Genomic DNA, 20,055 nt, shown 5'->3' with positions numbered 1-20,055 from the left:
AGAGAAAAATTGTCTTTAGAAAATTCTTACTTTTTTCCATCTTAATATTTTGGTAGGATTACAGATCATTTCTTAAGTTTTTTTCTTTCTCTTGGTTATTGAAATCACAATTTTCCAGATTCATATATATTTTTTTGAACTTAACATGAAAGCTTCATTAAAAACCATAACAAGGCAAAACAGAAAAAATAAAATGATTCTCAGATTTTTCTTCTGAGGTAGGGAATTTATTTTCTTTTATTTAGTCTTTGAAAATGTGGGATAAAATTAGAGATGTTCCTTTTAATTTTTTCCTTGTTTGTTTCTTGAAGAATGTGACTAGGGTAATAAGTTAGAATTTTTTTCCTTAGAAAAGTGACATGAAGAGACAATTTCCAGAATTTTTACATATTCTCTGACTTTGGGTAAGAATTCAGTCCCTTGGAACTTCAAAAGAATTGTTATATCATCAATGTAGATTTTCCCTTTACCAGCTATGGAAAGAATCTAACCTTGCTCACTTTGTCAGACAATCTTTAGGCAAACTTGTGGTGATAAGCCTTTTTAGAACTAATTAACCCCTTCTTACCTCATCCCTGATCCTATATTTGGAGGCACTAAAGCTTGGTGGGCTTTGCCTCTGTATAAAAATACATACACACACACACACACACACACACACACACACACACACACACGCGCGCACACACAGTAAATTGAATACCAGCCCTGAAGTCAGAGGACCTGAGTTCATATCTGGTCTCAGACACTTAACACTTCGCAGCCGTGTGACTCTGAGCAAGTCACTTAACCCCAATTGCCTCAGTAAAATAAATAAATATTAAATATATATATATATATATAAATATATATAACACATAATATATATTATATATATATATATATTTCCCCCAATTCGTGTTAAAATACTTTTAATATTATTTTAAAGTTTTCAGTTCCAAATTCTGTACCTTTCCCTTCCCTGATATGTAAGAAATATGATATAGATTATACATGAGAATGTATGACCATTTTCAAGACCTAAGAGACATCTGAATAGAAATGCATTAAGTAGATGGAGATAGCTGTAGATAGAATGTCATATTGTTGTCAAAATGACTGTAGAAAATTTCTTCAAATGTTGCCTTACATTAAGTTCATATAGCTTTGCCCTAGGCAGGTCAACTGAATTGAATAGTTCTGAAGATAACATCTCTATATATATAGGGGCTACTTAATATTTGGTACTTGTAGAAATGTGGAAGATGATACTTAGAGAGACAGAAATCACTTCCATTATCACTTCTAAAGGGTTTTTTTTAATGTGACAAATAGATTTCCCTATAGATACAGAAATTAAAATCTTTTTATATAGGGGGTAATTTCTTCCAAAAAGACTCAGCAACCTTAAAAGGGTGTTCCCTCTATAGTTAAAGATAGATAATACGAATTTCACTTAGAAATAAATCGCCTAGTTGTCTATGTTAAATGTTTGTGTGTGTGTGTGTGTGTGTGTGTGTGTGTGTGTGTGTGCATGAGTCAAAATTTGATGGGTAATCACCAAGGAATGGTTCTATTTTACCCGAATAGGTGAAAATATAACTGAACTTCAAAAGTCTTGAATAATCAGTGAGACTTGACACTTCTCACATAACAGAATGATAAGTTAGAATTTTCTTCCCCTGAAAATCAGGAAGAGGACTCTCAGCACAGGTTTTTAGAGAGGAATTAAAAAACTCTGGCAAAACTTTTAACTTGCTTTATCTTTCCTATATGTTCTCTTTGATCCTACCTTAGGCAGCTTTATGAACTTCTACTCTTGGTGCTTACTGTATTGATACAATTGACTTTAGCCCAACTGCAACTCACAACCAGTAAAGTCAGGCTGAGCCTGTCCTTTTATCTATTTAAAATTTTTTTTCAATAGTATTTCATTTTTCCAAATACATGTAAAGATATTTTTCAACATTCATTTTTGTAAGAGTGTTTCATTCAGGGTTAAAGGATCTGCTTTCCCATCTTGGCTTTGTCCCTTTATATCTATGTAACCCTGGACAAGTCCATTAACATCTTTGTGTCTCCGTTTTCTCATTTATAAAGGGAAGGTGTTGGAGTAGATTTCCAATTCTACTTCTTTGATCTTGGATCCCCTTGCTAGACTGTAAGCTTTTTAAGCATGGAGACCACCTTGTTTAGTATCTGTCTTGCCTCTCCAGTACATAGAACAGGAGAAGGAAGGAGGCATATATTTCCTTGGTACTCATGTCCTTCTTTAATCCCTTCTTGTGGTATAATCACTTAACTCTCCCCTATATCACCCTATCCATATTGTTGTTGCAATTACCTTCAGGCTCTTAGATCTGTCTCCTTTTTTTCATGGAGTTCAGCATTGCCTTAGTCTAATCTTTCTCCTTAGCCCTTTCAGCATATAAAAAATTCAATATGCATTAAACACCATTGCCTCCAAATTTGCCAATTTTCTTATCTCTGATGCCCTCCATCTTCATTTCACATTCATTACATACAGAGAAGATTAAAAAGTTCAAGAAGCTTCATTGGTTCCCTGTTGCTTGTACAAAACATGTAAATTCTTCATCTTGGCATAGAAATCTCTTCCTTGCAGATTTATTTCACATTGCTCTTCATGCATTGTGTCCAGTCAAACTGTACTCTGTGCTATTCTCTGAGCTCAGCACTTTCTCTTCTCCATCTTTGCCTTTTTTTCATTCCCTCTCTGCCGGGGATCATTGCCTCTCCTCAGTCTTGGATGTGAAACTAGATTGCCCTATGCTAGTGTTGTTTTTTCTTTCTTGGATTATTGTATTTTTTCTTGTATTCTACATCCTTCTCTAGGTAATCTTCTTGAGAGCTGGGACTCTTTTTCTTTTTGTCTGTGTTTACTTAGTACATAGTACCCAATAGGTAGAAAACCTAGGAGTCATTTAAAAAATATTTTTTAATTGACTTGGATTGCATTATGTTTACCTCACTAGCCAGCTCAGTGCTATCTATATTATATGTATTAAAATCTTTTTTTGTCAAAGAAATAAATGCACTTGATTTCTTTGTGCAATCCTGACATAAATATTTTCTTTGAACTCCTGGTTTAAGTTGTAGAGAAATCATAAAAATGTAATTTTTGTATTATGAACATTTCTTCCTGAGTAAGAACACCAGAATATTTTGGATGAAGTGACTCAATTAATATGACCTCTTTTAATTTTACCTGTTGGCTCCCTGTAAACTTTATTATGTCATTTAATTGTTATGTTGATTTTAACCTAGATTTTCCAGTTTCTAGAACTAAAATCTACCTGTTGGAGTACACATGAAAGCAATATATTTTTTTCAGTAGGACTTATCAAAATATTTTAAAATTCTTTTCACCTTTTATATTTCACTCATGATAAGCCCCTTTGTTTTATAGCTGTACTTTTACATAATCATGGCAAACAGTGGTAAAAAGGAATTAGAATTAGCAGCAGTTCAAGTTTCTGAATGTATATTTTAGTTTGGCAATGGCAATGGATAGGCCTCTAATGCCTGCTTCTGGAGAGGCGGAGACTGTTATTGGGCTTGGTAGTCTTCAGCTGCACTGTGCTAAACTTCTTAGATGTTGACAATAATATGGTGAGCTCCTAAGAGTGGGGAATGGAGGATCCACCAGGCTGCCCAAAGAGGAGTAAACAAGCCTGAGTTAGAAATAAAGCAGGTCAAACAAAGTTTCCTTGCCAGCAGCTGGATATAGTCAGCAAGTGACCTTTTACATTTAACCTGGATGAGATAGGGATTCTCAGTATCAAAAAAAAAAAAACCCAAAAATGTATGTTATATCTGAAGATCAGCTATCTAGCTGAGAGTCTGAGCAGGGCAGAACAGTTAGCAAATTCATAAATTGTTGTTTAAATTTTTGTTTGCAAGACTAATTATGATCAGTAAGAAAATAAATTGGATTTCATAAGTGTGTGTATGAATTTCACATTAATATACAGATAACACCTCTATTCCAAGACAAAATATCTTAGTTTGCTTAAGGAATAGAAATGTCAAGAGTTGTATTTGACCTTGAAGGATGGATAAAAATAAGCATGTAATTTTCTTGGAATGTGAAATGTGTAATGCCTACTTTATTTTATACAAATAAAAGTATGGAACATGTTTGACATTCATGGATATGTTTTCTAATGACCTTCTATAATCTAAATAAACATCTGGATCACCCTTAAATTTATAATACTAATAGGATTGTTTTGAGAAAGTTTAAATGAAGTTTAAAGAGTAAAAAATATTTCTAATGCAGTGTAAATTGTACACTTTTGAAACATCAAAACAGAAATGTAACATTCTTCCTCTTAAAATTAACTTTAGATTCAGATGTATCAGCTCTCAAGGCTCCTTCATGACTATCATCGAGATCTCTACAATCACCTTGAAGAGAATGAAATCAGTCCCAGTCTTTATGCTGCCCCTTGGTTCCTCACATTGTTTGCCTCCCAATTTCCACTAGGATTTGTAGCCAGAGTTTTTGGTAAGAGACTATAAATTATAGTCAATTGAGCATTTTTATTTATTACAACAAAACACTATTTACTTAACCAAAATTTTTCATCTTGTGTTAACAGTGGTGAGTTATTATTGGAATCTGATCCTTGTATCTGGCTATATTAATAAAAATTTGAAACCTTTGAGTCTTAAATAAGAGTTGAAATGAGAAATCCCAAGAGTTGAAACATTGCCTTTGGATAGTTAGCAGGAGACATGTTATTTTTATATGTTCTTGAAAGATAAATTAGTTCTTATATTCCTGAATCTGAGTCAAGCAGTCTTTAGACCTGACTTTATCTGGCTTTCTTTTGCCCAGTATACATGTACCAGTACCTGGTACACACATGGTGAGATTATCTACCTAATTTTTTATTTTAATTATCTCTTTTTTATTGTTATTGTATTCATGATTTTAATTCCTCTTTTTGTTACTTATCCTGGCTTCTCTTTTAATGGTATTAACCATTGTTCCCCTTTCCCAAACCCTTTCTTGGACAAGGGACAGGTTAACAGTGCTCAGATGTCTGAGTTATAGATATATGACTGAACATAACTTGAGCTGAGCTGTCTGTGTCCTTGAAGGGTGGGCAGTTACTTATTTTTCAAGTGTCATTTTGAAGAGATTCAGGTATTTGTTTGTGGCAGTTTCAAGCAACTCAGGCTACTTCCTAGAGAGTCACATTACAGCCCAATGTTATTTGGTCAGCACTAGCATTTTGTTTTGTGTCTGTTGTCAAGAACCATTTGTCCTCTGGATTATTTATCAGCATTTTAAAAAAAAGATTGATTAGTTTGTTTTTTCCAAGATTCACCTTTTTAGCCAGAGAGTCTTAATCAGATGCAAAGAGAAACAAAAGTGGCCTAAGAGAACCAGAACCCTCAAATTCAGCCAATATTTGCTAGGTGCCTGCCTAAGGGATAGACAATTATATGTGTTGTGCAATAGAGATGCCAGGGCAACAACCAAGAAAGGTCTTTGATCCAGGAGGCTGCTCAAGGGAGGAGGGAATTGAGGAACTGTATTTGCCTTTGAATGGGGAACCTTTAACAGGACTCACTCCCATGGTGCAGGGAGAGAACGAAATTTTTAGGGGAAATCCAGATGTGGATTGTTAAGACTTCGGATATCAGTCAGAATCTGAGTTCCACACTCCCTCCCTCAGGAAGCAGGGCTTTCATTGTTTTCTGTCAGCTTGTCAGCAAACACATTTATTTCTCCTATGCTTTGATAAAGTTATCTCATCAACTGCACAGTAAAAGTAGCACTTTGTCTTCTGAGGTTCTGGACAAATTAGATGAATTTATATATGTGTATATGTGGGTAAGTTCTGTCTGGTTGACCCTTCTCAGTACTTACATGTTCCTGGAATTCTGTTTGGGATTGCATATAACAAATTAAACATACACAGTATCTTAAATCTATAGTTGGAAGGATCTCAGAGGTCACATATCAATTTATAGATTAAAAAACTGAGATGGAAAAGGTTAAGAGACTTGTCTCACATTGCCCAAGATAGTAAAAGTCAGAACTGGAGTAATCAAGTGGCATGGAGAGAGAGAGCACAGGCTCTTGAGGCGGGAGGATGGGAATTCAAATATAATCTCAGACATTTGGTACACTCAGTCCGATTGCCTTGGTGCCCCCCCCCAAAAAAAAAAAAAAATCTAGGTCCTCTGACTCCAGGGCCAGTGCTGTTCAAAAATCCAGATCAAGCAAAACTTTTTCATCTTTTCTTTTCCATTCTGGCCTTAGATTTCTTTGGAGTTAAGGAATTGAATGGAATTAGCCAAACTGTGAACTTGGATTCCATGGAAGGAGTTGTTTTATTTGCAGAACTGCTCACCTTGTACTGTCTTCTTTGGATGTGAAAGGATCAAGGGCAGGATCTATGATCATGAGTAGAACTGGAAGTAACTTTTTTTTTAACCTTTGAGGACACTGAAGCCCAGGAAGATTAAGATGGCTTGTTGAAAGTCACAAAAGGGACCAAGGTCAGGAGTCAGGATGCACCCCTCTGAGGAGGAGGTTGTCCTCTGTTTGGGGAGAAATAGAGGAGGTGGACACACTCTCTTTTTAAGTATTTAATCACTTTAAGTCCTTTATTTAATAAATAATACACAGATGGAATTTTATATATAGTTTTATATTCAAATACTTAGTATAACACCAAATCCTAAGAAAAAATAGTGAACTAAGAGGAATGTAGTACTCACGTTTATACATATTCTAGTTTCCCTTCCAAAGATGATTAATATGGTTTATTTACCCTTTGAGTTTTCCCCAAACTGTTCCCCAAACTGTTAATACTGTATCCAATGACTTCTATATTTTATTGTCCATTTTGGCTACCAAAAAAAATCTTATAATTTAGGCTATGAGAAGATTTTTATGAAGATCAAATGATATAATAATATGTAAATAACATTATGAATTTTAAATGTTTTTCCTCCCTTGCTTTTACTGTTGAATTCCTCCTAATATGCTACCTCCTCATAATTCACCTAGATACACTTAGAGCCAAACTTCACCAATCTCTGTTTGTATAACAGATTTAGCCAAGTTCTTTCTATACAAAAACTATTGGTAATAAGCAGCGTGGCTATTATTAATTTTATTTTGCAGGTGAGGAAACTGAGCCTCCAAGTTATTCAGTGACTATCCATGATCTCACAATTAGCCAGTATTGGAGCTAGGACGCTAGGACTCAACCCTGTCTTCTGACTCCAAGTCTAGGGTTTTTTGTTTTTTTTTGCTCTGACGTATTTACCTCCACGAAACACCACTTTATCATCCCTGTTGGCAATAACTTTTACTCCCAGGCTCTCTGTCAGTCTCTTTGATGTATCATGTATTATTATAAATTATAGTTCTTTACGCACAGAATTTTTCCTTCTATTAAATTGTAAGCTCTGTGAAGTCAGAGACTGTCTTGTTTAAATTCTTCATTTCTCCTCATGTCTTTACACACTAGCAGTGCATGATACATTTTTGCTGAATTTAAAGTATAATTACTATTTTTCACTGGTTTCAGAGAAGTCTCACTTTTTTCTTATACTTAGTTTTTCATGTTGGTAATTAGTAAAGACAGTATTTGTATCTTTTTTTTCCCAAAGACTCTGGAGATTGTCATCAGAAGAAAATAAAATTCATAGACATCAAACTGATAATCACTGAATCAGGTTTTCCTGGAAGATCTTTTTTTTTTTTTCTTTCATTGACATAGCTGCTTTTCTCTAAAGAAATTTCCTCTGGAGGTTGTTTCCCTTAATATGTCTCTCTGTGAGTCCTTTCATTTTTCACTTCTTTCCTCAGAGAAAATCTTGTCTGTCTCATTTCAATGAAATCACTTAGATCAATGTGATGTATCATTGGTAAAATGTCTTATGGCTTACCTCAAAAAGCTGACTTCTGCAAAGAATACTTTCTATCACTTCTTGCTTTGAAAATCTGGAAGATAGTCTCTTGTGCATGCCATAAATGTCACTGTGAGCTTTCTTATATCAGTTACTTTTTCTTTCTTTCAATTCTAATAAGCTGTAGGAGCTCAGGATGGGAAATTTAACTTAGTTACCACTGATTATGTCATTGCTTACTCTTATCTGAGGCTATGTGGTTTGTTATGGAACATTGAAATATCTAGAAACAGCATCACATAGTAGATGGTGAATTATTCTTGGAATTGGGAAAACCTGAGTTCAAGTCTTGCTTGTGACACATTTTAATTCTTGACTTGAGGCATGTAACATTAAGTTATGGCCTTTTGGTTGATTCATTGTTACTTATCTGTATTATCAGAGGAGGTTTTGATTCTAGGGAATTTCCTAGGCAAAATCAAAATCTGGAGTCATTTTTCTCTTCTTACCGCTTTTTCTTCTCTTCTTTATTTATTTAGAACAAAGGTCAGGCAGACATTCACCATTTCTTTTTTATATGGCATATGAGTCAAGAATAATTTTTATGTTTTTAAGTGCAATAAAATTTTAAAAGTGTAAAAACTGTTTTTACCTCTCTGACAAATACAGGTTTCAGGGTAGCTGGTAGTTTGTAATTCCTTGGTCTAAATGGAGAGATCTAGATATAGGGGTAACTATTTTTAGTAGTCATTTTCCATTGAAGTCTTATTCTCATTGTATCATGGAAAGTATCCTGAAAGTTTTGTCAGAATATTAGTTTTAATGGGTTGTTCCTTACAAACTGGAAAGGTTTGAAGTACCATTAAACAATGGAGACTTTTGTGCCGATCATCTGAGGAGCAGCCCAAGTAAATTTAGAGATCATGATCACTGAAAGGTAATATGTTAAAGTTTCTTTTGGCTCAGGAAATTAATAAGGGCCCCAGTCTACTAAAGCATTGGAGGGATTATGAGCTTCACTGGTGGTGGGAGTACACATATGTATATAGTATAATGGGTTTTGGAATGTTGAATAAGTTAATTATATCAGCCCAAGTGATGATTTTCTTTGGTAAAATGGAAAGAATACTGTATTTGGAATCAGAAGACATTAGGTTCAAGTCTCAGGTTCAAGTTGTACTACCTTGATTTTTTCTATTGTAAAATGGACATGTTAACTTTGATGCTTAATTTACAGGATTTTTGCAAGGACCTATGCAAAGTTTTGTAAACTATTAAATATTATATAACTTTCAATTATTTTCACTCAATTCGATGAAAGGGTATAGCTCCTTTGATAGGTGCAAAGGAAAGAGCCATGGAATTTGAGAGGAGAGAGGGAGCTCAGTTGAGTGGGTGAATAGGACTTAATGGAGGAGCCATCTATTTAATCTCCGGCATGACAGATTCTCTCTCTAGGTCTCACTTTTCTTATTTGTAAAATGAATTAGAGGATTTCTAAGGAAACTTTCAGATCCAAAACTCCTGTAGGTTTTATTTATGACAATACAGCACCCAAAGTAATCCTTGAAAGAAGAAAATGAATTTGCAGGGTGAAGATAAAGAAGGAAAATATTTTAGGTGTGGAGGACAGCTTGTACTAATGTTTACAGGGAGGAGATGGCTAATACTCTAGTTTGCTGGGAACATAGTCTGATATGAAATAATACTAGAAAGGGAAGTAGAGCCAGAGCATCTATACTTAGCTCTTAAATGCCAGGCTAAGGAAACTGCATTTTATCTTCCAGGCAATAAGGAAAAAAATTTTGAACAACGTAATGACATGGGTTAGATTTGTACATAAAGGCAGAGTTATAGATTGGTACAAGTAGACAATTTACTCAGTTATTATTAAGAGTTATAATATAATTATAAGTTAATGAAAGGGAAAATAATGATTGAAGTGAATTAGAATCCTGACTTTTTCATTAGCTAGTTGTATGACTTTTTAGCAAGTCACTTAACTTTCGCTGACTCTCTTCTCATTTGTAAATCACAAATAATAATGTTTGTATTGCCTATGGAAATAGGGCTTTGTGGAAAAAGCATTTTGTAAATCTTAAAACACTGCATGAATTTGAGTTATTATTTTGAAGAACACCATATTAAATGATACACTAGCTGTTTTTTTCCTTATTATGTTTCCTGTGTATACATAGGTGATATTTACTTTTCTTTACCTTCCTATTTAGCATGTGTCTTTATCCTGATTAATAGAAGGGAGAAGTTCCATTTTTAATTTCCTACCGTGATATAACTGCAGTAAATTGTGCATTTGATTCATTTAATTATTTATTAAGAATGGTGAGAGTAGTTTAGTTGTAACTGGTCATGTCACTTTGTACTTTTCCTTCTATGAAGAAAAATACCTTCACATGTTGGTAAGTGCTTTTCCTTTTTTCCATTGTATTGCATTGATTTTAGGGATTTAAAATATGCAATGAATTTATAAATAAATATGTATAGACACAGATATAGATATATGCAAATGTGTTTATAATTTGGATTTTCATTGTTACTTTATCAGCAGTTTTTACTAGGCCAGATTAAAATTAAAATATTTGGTTTCTAGAGTTAATAACAGAAGCAGTTAAGCCTAAGTTGCCTTGAAAAAAATCAAACTTCTGAAGTGTTCCTTGGCCTATCTGCTATGATCATTATCAATTAGTATTTTACCAGAGAGTATTAGTCTTATCATCATTAAAGGTCTAATTAAATGACTTTCTTTTTTTTTTAGATATCATTTTTCTTCAGGGAACTGATGTTATATTTAAGGTGGCACTTAGTCTACTAAGCACCCAAGAAGCCCTTATAATGGAATGTGAAAATTTTGAAAACATAGTGGAATTTCTTAAAAACACAATACCAGATATGAATATATCTGAAATGGAGAAAATAATTACTCAGGTAAAATGTAATAAAAAAAAAACTGACTTCAGGATTTTCTTTTTAAATTAGACCCTGTGATTTCATTGATCTTGGAAACTGCCAATAAGGAAGTTAGCTAACCCCATTATTATCAGTGCATCATTATGGATCAGCAATTCCTTTATAACTTAGAGCTTTAAAAAAGTTGACTGGAGCATTAATAGAAGTGATTTCTCCAGAGTCACATAATCAGGATGTGTCAGATTGCACTTGAACAAGGGTCTTCCTTACTCTAGAAAAATACATGTTAGTACTTTGTATAAAGGTTTCCCTTTTGATGATCTGTAAGATTGTAGAACCTAGATATTTAATATTTAAACAGGCTTCTTATAATAATTGCATCACAAGTCTAAGCTTTAATCTGGTCAGAATAATTCTAGGGAGCACATACGTCTGTATTTACCCATTCAAGGCACAAGAGAACTATTCTGTTGAATTTTTGCTTTTCTTGAAACAGTATACTGTTGATTCTTGGAAGAAGCCCTTTCTTTTTCCACCTTCCTAATCACCAATCCCTATAAATCTTTCCCTTGAGCTCTCCTAATTATCAACTTGGTTACAGGGATTGTAGCAAGTGTGGTAGAAAAGTCAGGTCCAGTGGAATTCCCCAACCCGTATTACAAAAGAGCTTGAAATGATTCTGAAAGTTATACAGTGCTCTTTCTGTAGCATTGAGGACTCTAGAAAATGACTTTGGCTCTCATGGATTCAGAAGCTCCAAATATCCATGACTGCATCCTGGATGAAAAAATGCAAATGGATCATACATAGTTGTATTAAAGGTGAATAGATCATGATATGGAATTTTATATATCCCATTTGCATTAAAAGACCATGATAATTTAATTTGTGGGATCTACAGAATTTTGTGGTTAAAAATGGGGATAATTTTTCTGCAGATATTTAGTTTGCATAATGTACTTCATAAGATTGAACCATAAGGCCCAATTAAAATGGTCAAGAAAGCATAAGGATGATAAGGATAAAGATAAGGAAGCCCACCTTAAAGTTTACCCAATTAGGAATATAAGAATAGCTAGACAAAAGAAAGGTATAGCTTACCCTAACTGAATATGGAATCTATAAATCCCGCTGTGTTAATAACTAAATTATGGTGAACTCTACAGAGAAAAAAGCTTGATCTTCTGTGATTTGGATTTGGGAACAAAGTGATAATGAGTTTTGACAATGGCAGTGCTTGCAAAAACTTTTTTCCTCTAGAAGGGGGAAGAGTCATGATAGTTCCTGTCAACAAAGACCATGAGGTGACAGCATCACATTGACTATAGTCTGGCTATTGAAGAGCAGAGTCCTGGAAAAGAAGTGAACCATGGGCTGAGACAGCTAACAGTTGGGAGGAAGACAATTCCTACTTTGTATTCCAACTTCGTCATTATTCTCTTTGAGATTTCATATGTCTTATTCTTCCAAATGAATTTTGTTATTCTTTTGTTTAACTCTATAGCCTGCCCTTTTGATAATGTGAGTGGAGTAACACTAAATAGAAATTATTTAGTAATGCTCAAATCATGAACAATTAATGTTCCTTCAATCATTTGCATTTTTAATTGCTTTAGTTGTAATTGAAAAGCAACAATTGAACAAGCAACAAATGTTAACTGATAGTACTTTTGTCACAGGTTTTTGAGATGGATATTTCTAAGCAGCTTCATGCATATGAAGTTGAGTACCATGTGCTACAAGATGAACTACAGGAGTCTGCCCATTCCTGTGATGAGAGTGAGCCTCTGGAAAAGCTAGAGAAGGCTAATAACCAGTTGAAGAGACAGAACATGGACTTGTTGGAAAAATTACAGGTAAGTAGATAAAGATTAATTTAGCAGTCATTTATTTAAAGCCTCCTTTATGCATAACTCTCTGAGTACTTAGGAAAGATACAAATGAATTCATTTCAACAAATGTTTATTAAGTACCTACTATTCATGTGCTCAGGACTTAACTAAACTCTGGAGGACACAAAGAAGCTAATGAGGTATAAATCAGGGCTTCTTAAACTTTTTCCATTTGCAATTCCTTTTCACTTGAGAAATTTTTATGTGACCCTGGGTATATAGGTATATAAAATAGGTATACAAATCAACATTTACTAATAAATCATAATTTTTCAACCCCCACATTCAGTCACACAATCCCATATGGAGTTGCAAACCACAATTTAAGAAGCTTTGGTATAAGTGATCCCTGTTCTTTGGGGGCCTCATCTCTCTTTAGTAAAAAAGGTATATCCAGGCATACTAGTTAAATAAGAATACAAGGCAATATATGATTAAGAGCTTGAATGAGTGATAATGACAGGAAGTATTATAAGAATTTAGAAGAGATAGAACTCAATGTTGATTGGAACATTTGGAAAAGAAATAGATGTTGAACATGATGTAGCTAAAGGAAAAGAATGAGGGGCAAGTATATTTAATGACTTTTTAAAAATCATGCTTAATTGCCACATTGATCAGGCTTCTGAAGTCTTTCAATATTGTTTTCCTATTCTGTAGATAATCTCTCTTGGTCTATTGGATGCTTCTCTACTGCTTATAAATACTCCTAGGTCTCCCCAAATTCAAAAGACACTCACTTGATCTATCCTTCTCACCTAGGAATTGTCCTATATCTCTTCTCCCTTTTCTTTTTAAAAAATTTGAAAAAAGCTCTCAGTTGGTGTCTTTACTTCCTTTCCTTTTATCCCTTAACTCCCTTCAGTCTGACTCATGACCTCATTGTTCAATTGAATCTGCTTTGTTCAAAGTGACCAATGATATATTAATCACCAAATCTAATGACCTTTTCCCAATCCTCCTCTTTTTTGACCTCTCTGCAGCTATTGGCACGGTAGATTACTGTCTCTTCTTGATAATCTCTTTCTTTATGGGTTTTGTGGATCTTTATCCAGGTCATGTCTGTTAACTGTGCATGTCCTTCAGGGATTTGTCCTGAGCCGTCTTCTCTTCTTCAGTTAGGCTATTTCCCTTGGGGATCTCACTAGCTTCTGTAGATTCCTGTTATCATACCTAAACAGTTGATTCTCAGATTTGTCCATCCCCAGTCTCTTTGCTGACTTCTATATCCTTATCTCCAACCATTAATAGATATCTCAAACTGGAAGTTCTACAGACACCTTAAACTTAGCATGTCTAAAACTAAATTCATTTTCCCCCTCAAAGATCTCTTTCCTAACTTCCCTATTACTATCCAGGGTATCATCATATTCATAGTCACCTAGATTTGCAACCTTGATATGATCCTTATCTCCTCACTAACTCCCCATACCCAATAAGTTTGTTAAGTCCTATCATTTCTCCTCATCTTGTGTGTATGTCCTGCATGTGTATGTGCACATCCTTATAATCTTATACCTAGATTATTTCATAAGTAGTTTGCTATTAGTTTCTCTGCCTCTTGTCTCTCCCACTATAGTACCTCTTTTCCTCAGTTATCAAATTGATCTTCCTAAAGCACAAATCAGATATAAAATCCTCTCGTCTTTTAAAGCCTCCTATAGTCTGGACCTTTTCTACCTCTCTATGCTTCTTTATCATAGATGATCCCTTTCTCATGTATTCTGCAATCCAGGCATACTTACTTTCATGCAGTTCCTTGAACAAGATACTACTCCATCTCCAAGTTCTGGACATTTTACCCTGGAAAGCTCTCTTTCTTCATTTCTTCTAAATGCTAACCAAGAGTTGAGGAGTTGAGGAATGACATCTAGGTTGCAAATGTGAATGATGAAGAGAATGGTGGTACCTTCAACAATAATTAATAACTTTCAAAGAGGGAATGGTTCATGAAGAGAAAGATAATGAGATCAGGTTTGCACATGTTGAGTTAAGACATTTGTGGGACATCCCACTTTTAGATGTCTCTTAGGCAGTTGGATATGTGAATCTGGAGATGAGAAGAGAGGTTAAGGGTGTTTAATTAGACTGAGAATCATCAGCATAGAGATTGTCATCTCTATTCAACCCATGATTATAGATGGTTATCACCAAATGGAATTGTATAGTGGCTGAAGGACAGAACTCTGGATATTGATAGTCTTGTCCTAGATGAAGTTCTAAGAAAGGAGACTGAGATAGAAGAGTTAGACAGGTAAAAAGAGAACAAAAAAGAGCAATATCATGGAAACCTACAGAGAAGAGAGATTTTCCCCCCTGTCTCTGACATAGAGATGGCCATTGTGCTTGCCAAGCCACTTTGTATACACACTTGATCTTATTACCTCCTGCCTTCTCCAGAATTATGCATCCTTATTCTTTATCTGCTACTATTATGTATAATAGAAATAAACTAGAATACTTCCCAATTAAATGAGGAGTGAAATAAGGCTATCCACTGTCATTATTTATTCTTATCATAGAACTAAAAATTGTTTAGCTTGCTAAGTCAATGGGGTAATAAAAAGAAATGACTAAGATAGATAAAAGAAGAAACAAATTGACTACTTTTATAGATGTTAATTAATTGGAATAATAACTTTAGCAAATTTACAAGATATGAAATAAATTCACAAAAATCAGCAACATATCTGAAGCCCAAAAGAAACAAAAAGAAATACTGTTAAAAATCCTATAAAATATATTAAATAATTGAGAATCTGCCTTCTGAGATGTGTGTGTTTGTATGTGTGTGGACACACATACACACATATATATAACATCTACATATATATAGTATGTATGTATATATTGATATATAGGTATATATACATGAAAATATATGAATACAATAACCCAGTAGTAATAAACCTAAATAATTAGGAAAATATTAATTACTCATGACTAGGATTAGCCAGTATAATAAAAATAACATTAAATAATAAAATTACCTAAATTAATTTGCTTATTCAAAATCACACCAATTAAACTACCACAGAATTTTGTTGTTGTTCAAATGTTTTTCAGTCATGCCCAACTCTTTGTGTCCCCATTTAGGCTTTTCTTGGCAAAGATACTTGCAATAGTTTTCCATTTCCTTTTCTAGTCATTTTATAGATGAGGAAATAGGTAAACAGGGCTAAGTGGCTTACCCAGAGTCAGAGAGCTAGTAAGTATTGAAGGCTAGATTTGAACTCATGATGATGAGTCTTTCTAACTCCACAAGTACTCTATCCACTGTGCCACCTAGCTGCCCTTAGAAGGAATCTATAGAATTAGAAAAAATAATAATAAAATCACATGGGGGGAGAGAATAAATATAAAAGAAATAGGAATGAAGAGGATCTCACTGTGCTAAATCCCAAATTACATTATAAAGCAGTTTTTAAAACAATTTAGACTTGCTTAAGAACAGAGAGAGACTGATCAAAATTCATTTCAACATGACTCCAGAAATAGAGGGAGGGAATGGGGAAGGGCAGGTGGTTGGAAAGGTACATACACAGTGGCAATGTAAATGAATGGATGAGTGAAAAAAAGCATTTATGGTATAGAAAGCACTGTGTTAAGTACTGGGCATACAAATAGAAAAATCAATCCAGTTTCTTCCCCAAGGAACTTCCTCAGGGGAGAAAACATAGAGGAAGTTTCAACTGCAACTCAGATGGGAAAATATTTAGATGTAATAGACAAATAGATAATAAAGCATTTTTTGATGCTATTTTTCTTGATCATATCATATATCCTCTTCTGAAGTTTAAACATTTTACATTACCAAAATTTTTGTGTCAAGAACTTTTTTCTGTGTGTGTCTTCTGCAACTGTGGTTACTATAGGGAAGGCGGTATTCCTGCAAAAGTAGTTCCAGTTTGAAATTTGCTTTATATTGGCTTTAGATGTTGGACTGACTAGAGGTAGAACCACTAGTCTGGAGATTCTGTCACTCTTGGGCTTCTTGGTCGTGTCATGTGTTGACAGTTGAGCAGCAGTTAATATAGCGGTGGTGAAGCAAAGGACCTATTTTTCACAGTGATTTTTCTCCTCCATGATGACTATTGATGGCTCTGGAATGGAAGCAGAAACAGTGGTCTGAGGGATGCTGCTGTTGATAAGGTCCTGGGGGTCACCATATTAGTACCTGAGGGAAGGTTGTGGTGGTTGTGCTTTGTCCTTCCTGGCACATGTTGCTTCCTGTCTCTGGCAGTTGCCTTGCTGCTTTATTTAGGATGTCTTGTCTGTCTTGTAGGTAGGTTTCCGGTACTAAGTGTGGAGAAGATGGTCAGGGAGTAGAGAGTGAAATATAAATGGGACCTTCCTGAAATGGCTGACCAGTAGGTAGTCACCAATGAGGCCAGCAAGGTGGAAACTCTGGAGATGATGGGGTTAAAGGTGATGCTCTGTGGTTTGGGAATCAAGGTGGTGAAGATGGCTAGCGGTAGAGCAGTTGTGGCAAGATTGCCTTAGCTTTCTCAGTAAAAAAGAAGTGAAGGTGTGTGAGAGGCTTGAAAGAAGAGAAGAGAAAGTTTTTGAACAGTTTCTGTGGAGAGAATAATAGAAAACATATCAGTAAAGAGCAACAAGATTACCTTGAAATTGTGCTGACTCATTTGTAATTAACATAAATTTACTTAGTTCAACTTAGTTCAAATGGAAACAAAGAAGACAGTCTTAAAATTAGTTTCTGTGCTCATACTTAACTATAGTTGAAAACAGGTATTATCACAACATTAGTCTAAATTGTACTCATTTGCATACAAAACCACCACAAGTTTCATTCTCCACCCAGAACCTTCTATTATAAGAAGTGATTACCAGACAAGCATCAGTATAAATGTGCTGCCTTTTCTAGAATTGTTATTGTACAGTTTTGTAAATAATGTAACCCAAGTAGTATATCCAAGAATACATTAGTACTACACCCAAGTACAATTAAAATGATAAAATTGGCACCCTGAGAATGGATCTGGTTAGGCTCTTCCACACAAGGGTATAATTACATTAAAAATGAAATTTTAAAAAAGCTTTAAATATCATTTCTGAGATCTCAAAGTGCATTCAACAGAAGGGTTTACATGACAAATCAAACTGTTCAAATCCCTTTTGCAAAATAAGAATCATCAGATATCCTATAAAGTTGGTCTTTTTCCAGTTTTAGCATTCTGTGATGCCAGGTGTCAGTATCATGTAGAATATAAATTTTAAAAAATACGTGTGTCTATTTCTAAAAATTTACATAATATTTATGTGTATTTAAAAAAAAAATTTAAACAGGTGGCTCATGCTAAGATCCAGAGCTTAGAATCCAGCCTTGAAAATCTTTTGACTCGAGAGACCAAAATGAAGTCCTTAATTCGATCTCTGGAACAGGAGAAATTGACCTACCAAAAGACTGTGGAACAAATCAGGAAGCACTTGCCAGCAGATGCCTTGGCTGACTGTGAACTGCTATTGAGGGAAGTAAACTGTAACCCAAATAATAAAGCAAGAACAGGAAATAAGCCATAATTTAAAAAGTGCCACCTCAGCAGGCAATGCAGTTTAGGATACTGAAGGAATGGAGTCATGTGCGTGCTGCTGGACAGTCTTGGGAGACTCACTGGAATGGAATCATCAAAAACTAGTTTGGAATCTCCAGTAATATCAAATGGGCCTTTAATCCCAAACTACTTAAAAGCATTCATGCTGGACTTTTTGTTGCTGTTATTGATTGTGTACATAAAGGGAAATTTCATGCTTTCAAATAAGACTAGTAGATGTATGTTTAGAACAAATGTTTAAAAACATAAACTTCACCTAGGGGAAGAAAAAACAAAACTTCCCACCACACATGTGAAAATTTTTTTTGTCTTTGTAGTGAAATAAAAATGTTGTGTCTTTATATATTGAAAAATACTTGAAGAAATGAATGTATTTTTTTCTCCAAAGAACAGCATGTTTCAATTTTTTAAAAAAAAATCTTTGTAAATGCATATGTGCCTGTCATAAATTCTACTGACTTGTTTATGAGAGGATCATGACTGTGACTGACAGTCACTTTCATGTGACTTTTCAGGGAATGTGGTACATATCCATCCCAGTCTGTTATGTGCCATCTTTAGCATGTTGCTTCCACATGCATGTTCATTTGAGGTAGGCATCATTTTTTAACAGTGTGGCTAAATAGAACACAAAGATGCTATGCCTGGAACACCCATGGTAAGGGGAGGAGTTTGTAATTACATGGTTAACTGGACCAGTGTTGACAGCCAAATTGGATCAGTTGGGCCAGAAAATAGCATCCACTGTGGAACCTTAACTGTCTAGCCTGTCTACATTTGTTACTCAAAGTAACCCAGTAATTGTGAACTTCCCCTTTACTTGGTGCTATGTAAACACAGTCAGTAATAAGGATTTACTTTCTTCCTCTCCAAACACATTTCAGAATCCCGGATTTTGTTCTAATTGGAAGGTCTGAGAAGAAGGAAGCTCAGATTTTCTCTGCCAGCAAAATTTGGCTTTCTACAAATGCCATATTGTAATAATATGGTATTTCTTATTGTAGTTGACAAAATTAAATAGACTATGGTCTTCTTCCTTTTTCATGAAAATTTTAAGAAAACTTTTTTTAACTTCTTAATGGGGAATGGAGAATGCAGCCTCATGTCCATCCCAGGATTTAGCATTCTGAATTGACTCCCAACATTTTATCCATGCACATATAAACTACTTAGAACTTCAGTCATACATACAGTGTGTTTGGAAGGAAATTAGTCAGTCTTCAATTACAATACACACATATTTTGTCCACATATAAACAAATTCTTAAATTGCATCTACAAAAGGAGACTCAATAAAATAAATGATGAAACCATCTTTGCTTTTCAGCAGTACTTAGCATCCCTATTTTTAAAAGTACTTTTGTATAATTTCTAACTCATTGCCTAAATTATCTCTCTTAGTGAAGCTTACTTTGCAACAGACAGTAGAATACTAAGAGAGAAAAGTGTTGAAACTCAACCACCTCTGAAACTTGTTTGTGCTTTATTGTCATGAATCTTATTACAGTAGGACTTTTGCTGTAATACTGACATTGTTTGTTTTTGTTTCTGAAGAAAAAGTCGTATTAATAAAAGTTATATAAGTTAAAGTTCTCTTTCATTAGATGGAAAGTCAAGGTACCTTATAAAATCTGGACAACCAACTGATTGATTCCTATAGAATATTTTATTGGAGCAGAAATTTATTTTATTTCTCTGCCAGAAGAGAGGTTTTCTTTCTACCTTGAATTTAATAAATACATTGATAGATTACATATATTTCTGTTATGATCTAATACCAG

General features: G+C 34.4%; 1 protein-coding gene across 11 annotated transcripts in view; it reads left to right on the top strand.

The window, feature by feature from the left end:
• The window catches only part of TBC1D4 (TBC1 domain family member 4), a 196,701-nt gene extending 178,122 nt beyond the window's left edge, over positions 1 to 18,579 (top strand). For all 11 annotated transcript variants that reach the window (XM_023500545.2, XM_031958487.1, XM_031958486.1 and 8 more), the window contains 4 exons: positions 4,348 to 4,507; positions 10,655 to 10,824; positions 12,486 to 12,662; positions 18,009 to 18,579. In XM_023500545.2, the coding sequence (XP_023356313.2) occupies positions 4,348 to 4,507; positions 10,655 to 10,824; positions 12,486 to 12,662; positions 18,009 to 18,242 (741 nt within the window). In that variant the 3' untranslated portion in view covers positions 18,243 to 18,579. The remainder of the gene's footprint in view (positions 1 to 4,347; positions 4,508 to 10,654; positions 10,825 to 12,485; positions 12,663 to 18,008) is intronic.
• Positions 18,580 to 20,055: the final 1,476 nt, after the last annotated feature.

This window comes from Sarcophilus harrisii, chromosome 3, assembly GCF_902635505.1.
Source record: "Sarcophilus harrisii chromosome 3, mSarHar1.11, whole genome shotgun sequence".
NCBI lineage: Eukaryota > Metazoa > Chordata > Mammalia > Dasyuromorphia > Dasyuridae > Sarcophilus > Sarcophilus harrisii.
Note: the sequence above shows the minus strand (reverse complement) of the source record. Positions and strands in the feature narration are given on the sequence as shown.